Raw genomic sequence first — 17,652 nt, 5'->3', positions numbered from 1 at the left:
GGGCTTGTCTGGGATCCAAAGACAAAGTGTAGCTACCATCTTGGGGGCCAAGATAAAGCTATCAAGACCAGGAGTCCTCAAGTTGAAAGCATTGCTATAGACCATTTTTAACAACAATGGAATTTATCTGAAGGGGCAGCCTCAAGTATTTTTAAAGCTTTTTATTTTATGTTGGAGTGCATGCTCAGTCACTACAGTCACGTCTGATTCTGTGCAGCCCTGTGGACTGTAGCCTGCCAGCTCCTCTGTCCATGGGATTCTCCAAAGCAAGAATCCTGGAGTGGGTTGCTACGCCTTCCTCCAGGGGATCTTCCCGACCAAGGGATTGAACCCATGGCATCTTCTGCATCTCAGGCGGATTTTTTACCACCGAGCTACTAGTGAAGCCCTTATATTGGAGTATAGCCAATTAACAATATTGTGATAGTTTTAGGACAACAGCAAAGAGACTCACTCAGCCATACATATAAGGGTAGCCTCAAGTTTGAAAACAAGCAGATTTGGGAAAGAATGGAGCGATTGTCATCCCTTATGAGAGTGAGAAAGTGTATTGTTTGCAGAGCAGGCTGTGGAGATGGTCTATAGGAGAAGGTCCATGGCCATTATCTCCATGTATAATTAGTTATTGGGTGGAGAGGGGCTAGATCCTTCTATTAAACCCCACGTGGTAGACTAGCGTTGATGAGTAGAAGCTATAGGAAAACAGACTCAGGCTTAACAGAAGAAAGAACTTACTGCTGTCAGAACTTTTTAAATAAAAAGCCTTGGGAATTACTGAATTCTCCATCACTGTGGCTAAACCCACAGTTCCCGTATTCTGTATGAAACACTCTATTTGCCATCTCCGTTGGGTGGTATGGCAAGGAATTTGTTAGTAATAGTGTCATCTGGGGCTCCTTGGTGGCTCAGCTGTTAAAGGTCTGCCTGCAACGCAGGAGACCCAGGTTTGATCCCTGGGTCAGGAAGATCCTCTGGAGAAGGCAATGGTAACTCACACCAGTATTCTTGCCTGGGAAATCCCATGGACAGAGGAGCCTGGTGGGCTACAGTCCACGGGGTACAAGAGTTGGACACGACTTAGTGACTAAACCACCACCAGTAGTGTCATTTTTAATAATGTCCTTCTTACTTGGATTCTAGTGATAGATCTCAAATGGAAGGGAAAGGAGTAGAGTCCCAGCAAGCATGCTCAGGGTTTTACACATCCCTGAGTGTACCTGTCATATATGTGAATGTCTTCATGGTGGTGTTAAAGGAGAAGGTGTGGATTACTGTACTGAGATACTCATTCCCTGGTACAGAATTAAGGATGGGTGGGAGCCACAAATACGATGAGCTTAAAGATATTTTTATGCTTATCCTGAAACTTAGCTTCTTCTCACTTAAGTGTTTTCCACATATTCCCAAGCCAATGTTCGTTAAAGGTAAATGCCTAAGAAGCAAAAAAAAAAAAAAAAAAAATTTATGTTGGGGCAGTCTTGGCCTAATGCACTGTTTATTTTTGTTGTGAGCACACAGTTTATTAATCAGGCTTTCCGAATACATAAGGTAACTGCTGTAAAGCACAGCAGTCTGGGGAAGGTACACTAATTCTTCCAAGTCAGGAGGGAACTATTAAGACACCCCCTTAATGGACCAGCCTGCATCTCACTGCCAGACAGACTTTCCCAGGATGCCGTTTTCATCAGGTTTCTGTGGCTTGTTTAGTTATGTGTTCTCCTTTAGGTCCTTAGAACTTTAAGTGGGTGTGTGTACATTCTTTATAGGTACATTTTCTTAACTTCAGTGACAGAAAAATTAAGAATTTGAAATACTTTTCATGTTTCATATAATATTTTAACATTTCTTTTGTGTAAACACTGTAACTTACCCCATGTCCAAGTGGATGCCTAATTCCTCCATATAGTATTGATCACAGGACCCACAAACTGTGTTGCATTTTAAGGTGTCCATTTTTTTGGTCCTTAAATTCTGCTACTGTGTCCCCTGTGACATCATCTGGTATAATGCTGTATAATCTGATATAATGTTGTTTGATGATATGAAGTCATATCTTTCAGTCCTTTTGTTAGTCCACGAAAAATGCTGCGTTTTTCACCTATGCAGCCATTTGTGTTCAGAAAACGCTGACTGTTCCTTTTCCAATGAGGGCAGGTCATTTTTAGGTGCCTCAAAACAAAGGCCCTGTTCTAGTCAATCTGGTGCTTTTCAGTTCTCTTGCATCTTGTCTCTGAAGACTGAGGGAGCTGGTGGAATGATGGGCATCCGTAGATTCAGCATGGCATGCCTTTGTGAAAGTACAATAGAACCTCAGCACAGGAGCAGCAAACATTTTCTGTACATACATTGGGCTTCGAGCCAGAGGGCGTTTGCAGTCTCTTGTGGCTCCTCACCTCTGCTGCTGAAGAGGAAAAGCAGTCACTGATGGTGCTTAAATGAAGGAGCATGGCTGCATTCCAATAAAATTTAATCAAGGACACTCAAATTTGAATTTCACATAGTTATTATATGCAGCAAAATAGTTTTCTTTTGAATTGTTCCAACCATTAAAAAAAAAAAAATTGACAGATAACAGCCCAGATTTGGCCTGCTGGCCATAGTTTTCCAACCCTTGTTGCAGCATGAAGGAAAATGTGATAGTGAGTAAGAGGGTTGAGGAAGTTCTTTCTCTCCCTACCCACAGTTGTAAATTACAAGGCTGGATAGTGGAGGAGGAACCTCCTAATGTATTGAGAGTTGCTAAAATCTTCGTATTGAAAAGACTGAAATAAAAAGATTAGAGGAATATGTGCCTATGCTTTCACTTTCAGGAAAACAATTGGCCAATTTAGACCTTCTGGCACTCTCCCTTAGAAACCTTAACCTTTGGAACTCTTTTCATTCCCATCATAACCACACAGGTCATTTGAATACATTTGCCATCAGATACCTTAAGCTCTGCCCTATAGCCAGCAGAAAATATGTGTTTTCATCCTGTCACACACCGTAGCCTAGACTTTCCGCCTTTTTTTTTTTTTTTTTTCTGCACACACCCTTTGACTTCATTTTCATGACATCGAGTGCATAGTGGTTGGTTGATAATACTTTCAAGACCTCTGTGTATAGCCACACAAGTCTTGCACTGTACAATTCCAGGGGACCACTACTTACTGCAGAATAAAATACTACTTAGCCACATACTCAAATCTAAGATGTGTTAAAAACTCAAGTTAGCTAAAAGGATGTGGTACATAATATACACATGGACAGACATCTCTAAAATAGGAGTGTTTTTTATGGTAATTTGATACCATAATGATGGCATAAGAAAAAGTTGTTTTCCTCTATTAATCACAGTAGTTACAAACTCTTTAAAACTCAGTAATCTGACTACCACTGAAGTGATAGTGGAAATGATTGAATATTGAAAAACAAAGCTGAAAAATAAAACCTTCAGGTTATGGTTTGGTTTCTGATTATAAAAGAGAAGGAGGCTTTACCTTACCTTTGAAAGGTTGACTTTATAGATATGGTAAGTTATGGAAAAATTTTGAATGAGGATGGAGCCCTTGAACTCAAAACAATGAAGTTCTTGTGAACTTGATACCTGGTATTCTACCATCAGAAAATCAATTCTTTTCCTTCATACTCAATGTATTCTATGTTCTTACCTTGGATAGGAGGATGCACTCATTTTCAGTAGTCATTTACCCTGTAGACTGAACCATGTGAGCTGATAAGAAGAGAATTTCATGGAGGAGTATACAGAGGGCCTCCCTGCACTGCTATCCATGTGGGGGAGAACGGTGCAACAGAGAGAAGGCATGGTGACCTGCTGAGTACAAATACTGACCATTCAGAATTTCCCAAGGATAGACTGTAGGACCAAGATTTTTTTCTTTACAATTAGCCCAAAGTTCAAGAACTTGCAATGTTCTCGGAAGTTAAATTAAAACTTTCCTTCTCTTACTTGAGCAAAAAGTTGATGTTTCATTTTTCTTTCTTTAGAGCAGTGAAATCTACCACCATGCCTGGCCCTCTGTTGACATCCAGTGAATGCCTCTGGGAAAAAGTAGGATTCATAGTTCAACCTTTTTTTTCATTCTTTATTTAAAAAATTAATTTAATTGGAGGCTAATTACTTTACAATATTGTGGTGGCTTTTGTCCTACATTGACATGAAACAGCCATGTGTCCCCCCATCCTGAAAACCCCTCCCACCTCCCTCCCCATCCCATCCTTCTGGATTTTCCCAGTGCACTGGCTTTAAGTGCCCTGTTTCATGCCTTGAATTTGGATTGGTGATCTGTTTCACATATGGTAATATACATGTTTCAATGCTATTCTCTCAAATCATCCCACCCTCGCCTTCTCCCACAGAGCCCCAAAATCTCTTTTTTATATCTGTGTCTCTTTTGCTGTCTCACATATAGGGTCATCATTACCATTTTTCTAAATTCCATATATATGCGTTAGTATACTGTATTGGTGTTTTTCTTTCTGACTTACTTCGCTCGGTATAATAGGCTCCAGTTTTATTCACCTCATTAGAACTGACTCAAATGTATTCTTTTTAATGGCTGAGTAATGGTCCATTGTGTATATATACCACAACTTTCTTATCCATTCATCTGCTGATGAACATCTGGGTTGCTTCCATGTCCTAGCTATTGTAAACAGTGCTGCGATGAACACTGGAGTAAATGTATCTCTTTCAATTCTGGTTTCCTCGGTGTGTATGCCCAGCAGTGGGATTGCTGGGTCATATGGCAGTTCTATTTCCAGTTTTTTAAGGAATCTCCACAATGTTCTCCATTGTGGCTGTACTAGTCTGCATTCCCACCAACAGTGCAAGAGGGTTCCCTTTTCTCTACACCCTCTCCAGCATTTATTCTTTGTAGACATTTTGATAGCAGCCATTCTGACCAGCGTGAGATGGTACCTCATTGTGGTTTTGATTTGCATTTCTCTGATAATGAGTTGTTGAGCATCTTTTCATGTGTTTGTTAGCCATCTGTATGTCTTCTTTGGAGAAATGTCTGTTTAGTTCTTTGGCCCATTTTTTTAAATTGGGTCATTTATTTTTCTGGAATTGAGCTGCATGAGCTGCTTGTATATTTTTGAGATTCCATATCAGTTGCTTCATGTGCTCTTATTTTCTCCCATTCTGAAGGCTGTCTTTTCACCTGCTTATGGTTTCCTTCATTGTGCAAAAGCTTTTAAGTTTAATTAGGTCCCATTTGTTTATTTCTGCTTTTATTTTCATCACTCTGGTAGGAGGGTCATAGAGGATTTTGCTGTGATTTATGTCAGACAGTGTTCTGCCTATGTTTTCCTCTAGGAGTTTTATAGTTTCTGGTCTTACATGTAGATATTTATTCCATTTTGAGTTTATTTTTGTGTTCAGTTCAGTTCAGTTGCTCAGTCATGTCCAACTCTTTGTGACTCCATTGACCGCAGCATGCCAGTCTTCCCTGTCCATCACCAACTCCCAGAGCTTACCCAAATTCATGTCCATCAAGCTGGTGATGCCATTCAACCATCTTATCCTCTGTCATCCCCTTCTCCTCCCACCTTCAATCTTTTCCAGCATCAGGGTCTTTTCAAATGAGTCAGTTCTTTGCATCAGGTGGTCAAAATATTGGAGCTTCAAAGCTTCAGTGTGTCAGTCCTTCCAATGAATATTCAAGACTGATTACCTTTAGGATTGACTGGTTGGATCTCCTTGCAGTCCAAGGGACTCTCAAGAGTTTTCTGCAACACCACAGTTCAAAAGCATTAATTCTTCAGCGCTCAGCTTTCTTTATAGTCCAACTCTAACTTCCATACATGACTACTGGGAAAACCATAGCTTTGACTAGATGGACCTTTGTTGGCAAAGTAACATCTCTGCTTTTTAACATGCTGTCTAGGTTGGTCATAGCGTTTCTTCCAAGGAGCAAGCATCTTTTAATTTCATGGCTGCAGTCACCATCTGCAGTGATTTTGGAGCCCCCAAAGTAAAATCTGTCACCGTTTCCATTGTTTCCCCATCTATTTGCCATGATCTTAGTTTTCTGAATGTTGGGTTTTAAACCAACCTTATCACTCTCCTCTTACACTTTCATCAAGAGCCTCTTCAGTTCTTCTTCACTTTTGTTTATGGTGGTAGAAAGTGTTCTAGTTTCTTTCTTTTACAAGTGGTTGACAAGTTTTCCCAGCACCACTTGTTAAAGAGATTGTCTTTTCTCCATTGTATATTTTTGCCTCCTTTGTCAAAGATAATGTGTCCACAGGTGTGTGGATTTATCTCTGGGCTTTCTATCTTGTTCCATTAATCTATTATTTCTGTCATTGTGCCAGTACCATACTGCCTTGATGACTGTAGCTTTGTAGTATAGTCTGAAGTAAGGCAGCTTGATTCCAACAGTTCCATTCTTCTTTCTCAAGATTGCTTTGGCTATTTGAGGTTTTTTGTGTTTCCATACAAATTATGAAATTATTTGTTCTAGTTCTGTGAAAAATACCATTGGTAGCTTGATAGAGATTGCATTAAATCTCTAGATGGCTTTGGGTAGTATACTCATTTTCACTGTATTGATTCTTCCAATCCATGAACATGGTATATTTTTCCATCTATTTGTGTCCTCTTTGATTTCTTTCATCAGTGTTTTATAGTTTTCTCTATATAGGTCTTTTGTTTCTTTAGGTAGATTTGTTCCTAAGAATTTTATTCTTTTCATTGCAATGATGAATGGGCTTGTTTTCTTAATTTCTCTGTTTTCTCATTGTTAGTGTATAGGAATGCAAGGGATTTCTGTGTATTAATTTTGTATCCTTCAACTTTACTATGTTCATTGATTAGCTCTAGTAATTTTCTGATGGAGTCTTTAGGGTTTTCTATGTAGAGGATCATGTCATCTACAGTCAGTGAGAGTTTTACTTCCTTTTTTCCAATCTGGATTCCTTTTATTTCTTTTTCTTCCCTGATTGCTATGGCTAAGACTTCCAAAACTATGTTGAATAGTAGGGGTGAGTGTGGGCACCCTTGTCTTGTTCCTGACTTTAGGGGAAATGCTTTCAATTTTTCACCATTGAGGATAATGTTTGTTGTGGGTTTATCATATATGGCTTTTATTATGTTGAGGTATGTTCCTTCTATTCCTGCTTTCTAGGGAGTTTTTATCATACGTAGGTGTTGAATTTTGTCAAAGGCTTTCTCTGCATCTATTGAAATAATCACATGATTTTTATCTTTCAGTTTGTTATAAAATTGATTGATTTGTGAAGAGTGAAGAATCCTTGCATCCCTGGGATAAAGCCCACTTGGTCATTTTTTTAATATGTTGTTTTTAATATGTTGTTGGGTTCTGTTTGCTAGAATTTTGTTGAGAATTTTTGCATCTATGTTCATCAGTGATATTGGCCTGTAGTTTTCTTTTTTGTGGCATCTTTGTCTGGTTTTGGTATTAGGGTGATGTTGGCCTCATAGAATGAGTTTGGCAGTTTACCTTCCTCTGCAATTTTCTGGAAGAGTTTAAGTAGGATAGGTCTTAGCTCTTCTCTAAATTTTTGGTATAATTCACCTGTGAAGCCATCTGGTCCTGGGCTTTTTTTTGTTGGAAGATTTTCAATTACAGTTTCAGTTTCTGTGCTTGTGGTGGGTCTGTTAAGATTTTCTATTTCTTCCTGGTTCAGTTTTGGAAGGTTATGCTTTTCTAAGATTTCATCTATTTCTTCTAAGTTGTCCATTTTATTATCATATAGTCAAAAAGGAAATAAAAATATGCATAGAAACAAATGAAAATGAAAACACGACAGGCCCAAACCTATGGGATTCAGTAAAAGCAGTGCTGAGAAGGTTCATAGCAATACAAGCTTACCTCAAGAAACAAGAGAAAAGTCAAATAAATTACCTAACTTTACACCTAAAGCAACTAGAAAAAGAAGAAATGAAGAACCCCAAAGTTAGCAGAAGGAAAGAAATCATAAAAATCAGAGCAGAAATAAGTGAAAAAGAAACAAAGAAGACTATAGCAAAAATCAACAAAACTAAAAGCTGGTTCTTTGAGAAGATAAATGAAATAGACAAACCATTAGGCAGACTCATCAAAAAAAAAAGGGGAGAAAAGTCAAATCAACAAAATTAGAAATGAAAACGGAGAAATCATAACAGACAACAGAAACACAAAGGATCATAAGAGACTACTATCTACCTTATTTTTTTTTTAAATTTATGTTTATTTTATGCTGAATTTATTCCTGGGTCATGTGTTTTTCTTTCTTCAGTTTCTTCTGGGCCCATCTTTTCCTTCTGTGTTACCTCCTTTTCAGGTTGAGGAGCAATTTGCTCTTTTTCAGTAGGGGTCATCTCAGTATGGCAGGGAGGTCTCGTGTAGGGATTAATCCGTCCATGAGCTCTGAAAGTCCAGGCCCCATCTTTGATTCTCTTCACTTGGGATGTGCTCAGTGCCAGGGACTCTACCTCAAAACCCTTAACAGGGAGTAACATTGCTCCCTGAATTTTTGGGAAGGTGAGGCAAAAAGTCACTGTATTTTGGTCCCTTGTCCAGCCCCACTCTTTGACCTGGACACATCAGCCAACTCCAGCACTGTAATGGTGGAATGGCATGCATTGCTTCTGTAAAGTGACATCCTTCAGAGACTTGGTGGCTGTTTGGATATGCATACCCTCCATGGCCTGGCCAGCTTCAGCAGTGTTCTTAAAGATTTGAATCTCTGGATGAGCAAGATTCTGTGGGGTTTCCTACACCAAGTGAATAGTGAACCATTCTCAGTGACCACCTCAGACAATGTACAGTGAAAGGTGGCTGTATTTGCCTTATTTCACCAGGAGATAATGTACTATATTTTGAAACATGTTTTCCAGCTTCCTCTCTGGCTAAATGGACTTCCCAAATCTTGATGGAACACAGCTGAATGCAAAGCCAGTGGTCTGGCTTTTTCTGACAGCTCTGTGAGCCCCTCACCTTCCACTGCAGGACTCATCATTGCTCTGTTGAACCATCAGTGGTTGGGTATATGCTCAAGCAAAAAACTTTGTTTCTAAAGCTAATAATTTGCTTGATTTAGAAATTTGTTTTGTCATTTCAGAAAGTGGATGTCACCAGCAGGGCTGTGATGGAAATAATGACGAAAACAATTGAGTACCTTCAACCCAATCCAGGTAAGGGGCCATTTTCTGCATTCATGGCATCCCTCCAGGGACCTTCTAGTTACTCTTTGGTACACATGCTATCTTTGGTGCACTTCTGCATGCTCGGTCCTCCCTTCTGGAGGTCCAGTGTCTTCAGGTGGAACGTTTTGACTGGGGAGGGAGGGCTTTTTCAGACTCACACTGAAGTAACTGGAAGCTTCTGTGATAATTTATCTGACTAGAGTGTAATTAACAATGTTGTGTGGACAGTGTGGGTGGCACATGATGTCAGGGTGGCTGCAAGCTGGTAATAACTGAACTTTCATGTGAAAGGGATTTTAAGGAAGAACTTTAGGGAGAATTTTCAGATGAAACATAGTAAGGTACCAGTGGTGTGAAAAAGTAGGAAAACTGAACAGCTTTTTTAAAATACAGAGGGTTTTTATTCATACACACCACTGAAGTCTGTGGAGGGCTATTCTTTGCCCTGATTTTTCTCCAAGCACTTTGTCAGTCAGCGTTTGTTCTTACTAACCTGTTACACTCTTAAGAGAAGGGAATTATAATAGACATGTTGGAGCTGTACCTTGAAAACAAGATCCAAGCAGACAAGGAGTGATCTCCCAGAGCACACAGTGTAACAGAGCAAAGCAGCTTTATGTGATAGACCTCCTCACCACTCTTCCTGTAAAGCAGTTCCTAACTGCAGAGTATAGAAACTTGAAGCAAGGTTGAATATATTTAAATGAAATGTATGAATATTGGGAAAGCTGCTTATCTTGAAACTCGTTTCTTTGGGAGCTCCAGGTCAAAATTTCTATGTTTTTGATGGTGCTCAGGGAGGTGCACTGTTAGACCCAGTGTCTGGATACTGAGTACTAGTGGGTGAGAGAAAAGAAAAGGAAACGCCTGAAATAAGCAGAGGTGGACCAGTACAGTCAGTGCTGATGGGCTTTCTACCACCTCTTGCTGCTGCCTGCAGCTTTCACTCAGCTTTCAGTGTTTTGAAGATGAACAAATTATGGGAATAACATTCTCAATGATTTTTAAACTATATCAGGAATGAGATTATTTGAGAAAAAAAATACAGAAGTAAATGAAAAGCCATGAAAATATAGAAGTAAATGTAACGCTATGGCATTTAATAGATAATGGACCAGATGGTTGGCAAATTAGGTAATTAATAACAAAAATGAAGTTTCTCATTTTTACCTAGAGCCTTTGTCATGCCCTCTGTATTCCACAGAGTTGCAGGGCCTCTCTTAGATGTCATATGTTCCTTAGTATTTAAACAGCTGTGATGTAGGTCAGTTCTGAAGTGAGAATTGCTTGCCCTGTCTTACCGTAGAAGTCATTGTTTAGGGCAGGGCATTTTTTGTCTTTATCTTTGAATAGGACCTCAAAGTATTCTCTCATTTCCCAGGATATACCCATAAATGGTGTTACGATTACTTGATCTTACTGTTGTTGTATTAAGATTAAATATAAGCAAGAGGAGGGAAAATATAGTATTTATTCAGCATTAGTGCATTTTCAGAATGTTGCTAGTTATATACATTGTCTTCTCTGTAATTTTCTGATATAAAAAGCAAACACAGTTGAACAATTCATATTGGAGGAAAGAGGCTAAAAATCCATGAACACAGATCCTTAGTCTGTTTTCCTGGGTATAGTGGAATTCGGTGTAGGGAGGTGTGCTATATTGAATAGGATGTTCCTCAAAATCCAAGGTAACCCAGAATCTCCAAATGTGACTTTATTTGAAAATAGCATATTTTGAGATAGAATCAGTTAATGATCTTGAGATGAACTCATTCTTGAGTTATAATGAGCCCTAAATCCAACAACTGGTGTCCTTATAAGAAGAAAAAACAAACAAACAGAGAGACACAAGACCAAAGGCCCTATGAAGACAGAGGTCAAGATTATCAAGTGATGTCAGGAGCCACCAGAGTTGGCAGTGGTGAGGAAGGGGTCTTCCAGAGAGCCTCAGAAAGAACCAGCCGTGCTCACACCTTGATCTCCAGCTTTTTGAAGTGTAAGAAAGTAAATTTCTGTCATTTTAAGCCACACAGCTTGTGGCAGTTTGTTATGGCAGGTCTAGAAAACTGTTTTAGTAGGCTAGCCAAACTTTCTTCAGGAAAAAACAAGGGCCAGAGAACTTAAGAAACTTTACCAAAGTCACACACCTAAGAAGGGATGTAACCAGGGCTGGAACCCAGGTCTGACTGCTCCCTGAGCCCAGGAACATTTCATTGCACAGTCTTGCTTCTGAGAAGAATGAGTTCTTTGTTAAGATGCAGAGGGTCTTTCAAAGTGGATATGACAGAAATCCAGAAAGGGAACATACTGTGGGGTTGAGGCTTATTTTTATTTTAATAAAAAAGATAACAGGAAGAGGTAATTGGGGGAGATTTGAATTTGTAGAAATGATTTATTTTTAATAGAATCTTGAATGTGCTTATTATCTACCAACATATTGAGAATGGCTATTTAAAAATGAAATGACATCTGACCCCAAGGAGGACAATTAAGGTCATCACCAGGCAGTGACAGGTTGATATAAATGTCATCTAAAAGGATCCAGAACAAAACAAAATTCCATATGCCCATTCTATAGAATTTAATGTGTTTAATTGGCTTATAAGAGATATGACTTAGTTCCTCCATGAATTTCTTGCCCTGAGAGCAGACCTTAGCTGGAGCTCCTGGACAAGGGGGCTGATCTAGGACACTTGCTCAGACCCAGGGTCCTTACAAAGAGGACACAAGAATGCAGCCGCCACCAGAGGTCCCCGGTCCTTGGGCACAGAAGAGCAGAACATTCCCAAACTTGTGTTGTTGAATGAATGCTTTGATCACTAAGCCTCTCTGTGACCCCAGGAATTGGGTCACTGGATCCCACGTGGATCACTGGCTTCTGGTCTTGAATAAGAACAATTAGGTTGGGGTCAGGAGAGAGGCTTATGCAAAGTAACAGGTTTGTCTGCACAGGCCCATCTGTGGAAATTAATACTTTAAGGGTACTTTGAGAGTATCTTGTATTAGATTCATACTCTAGAATGCATTCTGGCTTCCAGATCTTATGGTTCTGGGCACACACATCTGTTATAGACTTGAAACTTAGTTCCTGCTGACACGACGACCTAAGAGAGTGGGTTACTTCTTGTGCATCCGTATCTGTGCTCTGTGTAGGCCCCCCATCTGCTCTCGACCACCTCCAGAGTGATATTTCAAAAGGCAGATCTGCTCATGCCATTGTCTTGCACAAAAGCCTTTGATGGCTTTTCTCTGCCTTTAGGAGTTTGTTTTTGTTTTCCTACTCTGTCAGGTCCGACTTTTTTGTGTGCTTTACCATTTTTTTTTTTTTAACAAAGCTTAAAGGGCCCTCCCTATGTAATCAGCCTCCCCTTTCTCCTCCACCTTGCCAGGCAAACAGGCCCCTCAGGTTTAGCAAGAGGGTCATTTAGAAGTCTTCCTGGACATCTGACTACATTAGCTTCCCAGGCCAGTGACCTTTTCATGATCCCCACTGCTTTTCCCTGGTGACACATGCCACACTGACTAATTGTGTGGTGTATATGTGCTTTGGTTTGTCCTCCCCAGTGAAGACAAGACTCTGCCTGCCTTATTCCCACCCCTCGCCCCCACCCTTCCCCACCCATATCCCCAGCACCCAGCTCTGTTCCAGGCAGCCCGTGACACTGGACTATTTGAACAAATGAATCGTGGAGCACAGCTGATAGCCAGTGGCTAATGTGATAAAACTGCTGTAATACAAAGGGGAGAAAGAAAAAACTCCTTTCCCCAGACCATCAGCTCTACTCATAACCAACAAGTTTATCAGATGCATTTACTTTCTTACAGAGACCAATGCAGTTCTCGACATAGTAGGGTTAGATAACAGAACCATGTTTGGGCCCCTGCCCTCTGAGACTCACAGTCTTAATAGCACAAGGTACATATACTCGGAGGAGAGCTTCCCAGAGGCCTTCACAGCTAACTGCTCCTGGAAATGTGGCTAACTGATGAGGTAAGGACAGGCGAGTAGGGTCACAGGTCTGCAGTGCTTAAAGGACAGAGAACAGAGAGCTGTGAAGTCTTCCAGCTTGGACTGTGAAATTACTCTGACAGGAACAGTGTAAACCAGTACAGATTCCCAACCTGCTTAGAAAAGAAGTAATTTGAACTCAAAAAGTCCTGTGTATGTCTACTGACTGTGAGGCCCTATTCTCATGATATCTAAGCATATGGATCATCAGAGAAAATATAAATCCATTTTCTTATGTGAGTATTCTGATACCTGTGGCAGGCATGCTAAATCAGCAATGTCCAATAAAAATAAGATGCAAGCCACATGTGTAATTTGAATTTTCTAGTAGTCATATTTTTTTTAAGTAGTCATATTAAAAAAGTAAAAAGGAAAGGTAAAATTGATTTTAATGATATTTTATTTAATCTGGTATATCCTAAATTTTAACTAATATTAAAAATCATTGGAAGATTTTACTTTTTTTCTTATACTAAGTTTTGAAGTTTGGTATATGTTTTACACATACTGAACATATCCTTTTGGACAGTGCTTAGTTGTATGCTCAGTCACTCGGTTGTGTCCAGCTATTTGTGACCCCATGGACTGTAGCCCACCAGACTCTTCTGTCCATGGGTATTTCTCCAGGCAAGAATACTGGAATGGGTTGTCATTTCCTTCTCCAGAGGATCTTCCCAACCCAGGGATTGGACCCATATTCCTTGTGTCTCCTGTGCTGGCAGGTAGATTCTCTACCACTTAGCCAACTGGGAAGCCCCTCCTTTGGACTAGCCACATGTCAAATTGCCAACATCTGTTGGATCATAGAAAAAGCAAGAGAATTCCAGAAACACATCTTCTGCTTCATTGACTACACTAAAGCCTTTGAAGCTCAACATTCAGAAAACGAAGATCATGGCATCTGGTCCCATCACTTCATGGCAAATAGGTGGGGAAACAGTGGAAACAGTGGCTGACTTTATTTTGGGGGGCTCCAAAATCACTGCAGATGGTGATTGCAGCCATGAAATTAAAAGATGCTTACTCCTTTGGAAGAAAAGTTATGACCAACTTAGAAGCATATTGAAAAGCAGAGACATTACTTTGCCAACAAAGGTCCGTCTAGTCAAGGCTATGGTTTTTCCAGTGGTCATGTATGGATGTGAGAGTTGGACTGTGAAGAAAGTTGAGTGCCAAAGAATTGATGCTTTTGAACTGTGGTGTTGGAGAAGACTCTTGAGAGTCCCTTGGACTGCAAGGAGATCCAACCAGTCCATTCTGAAGATCAGCCCTGGGATTTCTTTGGAAGGACTGATGCTGAAGCTGAAACTCCAGTACTTTGGCCACCTCATGCGAAGAGTTGACTCATTGGAAAAGACTCTGATGCTGGGAGGGATTGGGGGCAGGAGGAGAAGGTGACGACAGAGGATGAACTGGCTGGATGGCATCATGGACTCGATGGACGTGAATTTGAGTGAACTCCAGGAGTTGGTGATGGACAGGGAGGCCTGGCATGCTGCGATTCATGGGGTCACAAAGAGTCGGACACGACTGAGTGAACTGAAATGAAAGCCTTTGAATGTGTGGGTCACAACAAACTGTGGAAAATTCTTAAAGAGATGGGGATACCAGACCACATTACCTGTCTCCTGAGAAACGTGTATGCAGGTTAAGAAGCAACAGGGAGAACGAGACATGGAACAATGGACTGGTTCCAAATTGAAAAAGGTGTATGTCAAGGCTATATACTGTCACCCTGCTTGTTTAACTTATATGCAGTGTACATCATGCAAAATGCCAGGCTGGATGAAACGTAAGCTGGAATGAAGATTGCCAGGAGAAATATCAATAACCTCAGGTATGCAGATGATACCACCCTTATGGAGGAAAGCGAAGAGGAACTAAAGAACCTCTTGAGGAAGGTGAAAGAGGAGAGTGAAAAAGTTGGCTTAAAACTCAACGTTCAAAAACCTAAGATCATGGTATCCAGTCTCATTACTTTATGGCAAATAGATGGGGAAACAATGGAAACAGTGAGAGACTATTTTCTTGGGCTCCAAAATCACTGCAGATGGTGACTTCAGCCATGAAATGAAAAGATGCTTGCTGCTTGGAAGAAAAGCTGTGACCAACCTAGACAGCGTATTAAAAAGCAGAGACATTACTTTGCTGACAAAGGTCTGTAGAGTCAAAACTATGGGGTTTTTTCCAATAATCATGTATGGATGTTAGAGTTGTACAATAAAGAAGGCTGAGCAACAAAGAACTGATGCTTTTGAACTGTGGTGTTGGAGAAGACTCTTGAGAGTCCTTTGGACTGCAAAGAGATCAAACCAGTCAATCCTAAAGGAAATCAATCCTGAATATTCATTGGAAGGACTGATGCTGAAGCTGAAGCTCCAATACTTTGGCCACCTGATGTGAAGAGCTGACTCATTATAAAAGACCCTGATACTGGAAAAGATTAAAGGCAAAAGGAGAAGGGGACAACAGAGGACCAGATGGCTGGATGGCATCACCGACTCTATGGACATGAGATTGAGCAAGCTCCAAGAGATGATGAAGGATAGGGAAGCCTGGCAAGCTGCAGTCCATGGGGTCACAAAAGAGTCAGACACAGCTGAGTAACTGAACAACAACATGTCAGAGCTCTTAGTCCAGTGTGTCCAGTGGTTCAATAATGGTCAGCACAGGACTAGATGGTTCACCATTCAAACTCTGTATTCTACTTTGATGTGTGTTTGACATTTAGTTTCTTGGTTAATGTGTATTGACGGTTGCTTTTTCCAAGACAAAAGGACTCTTGATTTTGGATCAGGATATCTTTGATTTGATGTCCATTTTTTCTCAGCTTTCTGCAAATCCATTTTCTGGCGCTGTAGGGGAGAACTTCCCATGACATAGAACAGTAGGCATGCGGATTGCCTGTGTTTCCTTCCCAGCCTTAGCAGAGAGGTGATGACAGAAAAGCTTTTTAGTTTGCACTGAAAGGTTATTCTGGCCCTGATGTCATCGTGCTGCACACGCTTCCAAGATGCGTAGATTAAAAGCAGTAGAAACATGAAAAAACGTCATGCCCTGTCGAGATTTGGTTCTCTAGAGAAGTGCTTTTCCTGTGAGTGCTACACATTCTAGGGTTCTCCACATGCCTGAGGTTGGGACATTAAGTCAGAGTCATTAAACGTCTATTCAGAACTTCTTAATAATAATTTCAAACCTCATTTGTGGAATCTTGCCTGTAGAAATAAAAGTTACCCCTATTAATTTAAAAATATCTGATTAATCCCTGGAAAGCTATTACATCAAATTATTGTATTTCTTCCCCACGGGCTACCCTCTTAGTCATCTTTTTCCAAAGATGCATAAATACAGTGATTACTCAGTAGAGCTGAAAATCAGTACATGTATTGTCTGGCATGCATGCCTTCGAATGCTTGGCTCCAGTACACATTGAATTTGCTGTATTTTGTGGAGGACAGGACCCAAGTCACGCTCATCATTTTGTCTTTCAGGGCTCCTGGCATTGTGCCTGCTGTGTTGTTTGCCCTCAACATGTCTGTTGAATAAGTGCACAAATGAATATATTCATCTTCCACTTAAAGAATAAAGAGTCTGTACTGAGTCTCACAGCCAGAGTTTCAGCTTTTCTAAATCCTGACCCTGAAAAATAATGAAAATGCATAAGGACAGATTACGAAAGATTACTCGGCACTGGCTGTTTCTTCTTCCTGGAATGCCCCACCTGCCCCATGTGTGAGCCCTGTTGTCTTAATCATCCTTCTTCCCCCAGCCTAAATGTCCCTCTAGATGCATTCCCTGAGTCCCCTGTCTGAGTCAAGGCCACTCCAGTGTAGTCATGACACCTTCACTCGAGTCCCCTCCGCAAATCTCTCCCGTGGTTCCCCATTTAGAATGACATGGAAAGGTAACATAGATAACATCGAATAACATGATCCTCTAACCTTGTGGTATGTTAGTGGATCCGATGATCTGACTTCGTTTCCTGTAATCCTACCAATTTCTGTCTTAGTCCATCCACATCACCATCCCCAGCCTTTGCGCTGCTCCTCCCACGTACTTAGCACCCTCATTCCTGAGACTGCACCAGACCCCCTGCCTGAACCTCTTGTCTCCAGGTCTTCCCAAAGTCTTCACTTAGGTTTCTGCTCAGATATCATTTTACTTGTGTGGCTTTTCCAACCTTCTTGTCTAAAACATTTTCATTCTCAGCCATTTCCCTGTTTTATTTTCTCTCAAGGCCCTTGTTACTATTTAAACTTTTATTCTATATTTACTTGGTAAGGTGTGACTTATCTCTGCAACTAAAATTCAAGTGGCCTGAGTGTAGGATTGTTCTTTGTACATTGTATCAAAAAGCTGGTTCTTATTGTTTATTGTTCTTATCAAAATATTTACCTTTATAAGTTTTCGTTTGTTCAGTATCCCGATAACCTTCATTCTTACTCCCATGTCTTACATTTCCCACATCAGTTCAGTTCAGTTCAGT

The 17,652-nt window shown here is 40.5% G+C and overlaps 1 protein-coding gene across 1 annotated transcript in view; it reads left to right on the top strand.

Annotated features, from left to right (window-relative positions):
• The window catches only part of SH3GL2 (SH3 domain containing GRB2 like 2, endophilin A1), a 227,630-nt gene that overhangs the window by 176,903 nt on the left and 33,075 nt on the right, over positions 1 to 17,652 (top strand). The window contains exon 3 of the mRNA XM_040238489.1: positions 9,073 to 9,145. Coding sequence (XP_040094423.1) covers positions 9,073 to 9,145 — 73 coding nt within the window. The remainder of the gene's footprint in view (positions 1 to 9,072; positions 9,146 to 17,652) is intronic.

Source organism: Oryx dammah, unplaced genomic scaffold, assembly GCF_014754425.2.
Source record: "Oryx dammah isolate SB20612 unplaced genomic scaffold, SCBI_Odam_1.1 HiC_scaffold_1, whole genome shotgun sequence".
In the NCBI taxonomy this organism is placed as follows: domain Eukaryota; kingdom Metazoa; phylum Chordata; class Mammalia; order Artiodactyla; family Bovidae; genus Oryx; species Oryx dammah.
This window is presented reverse-complemented; position numbering and strand designations above follow the sequence as displayed.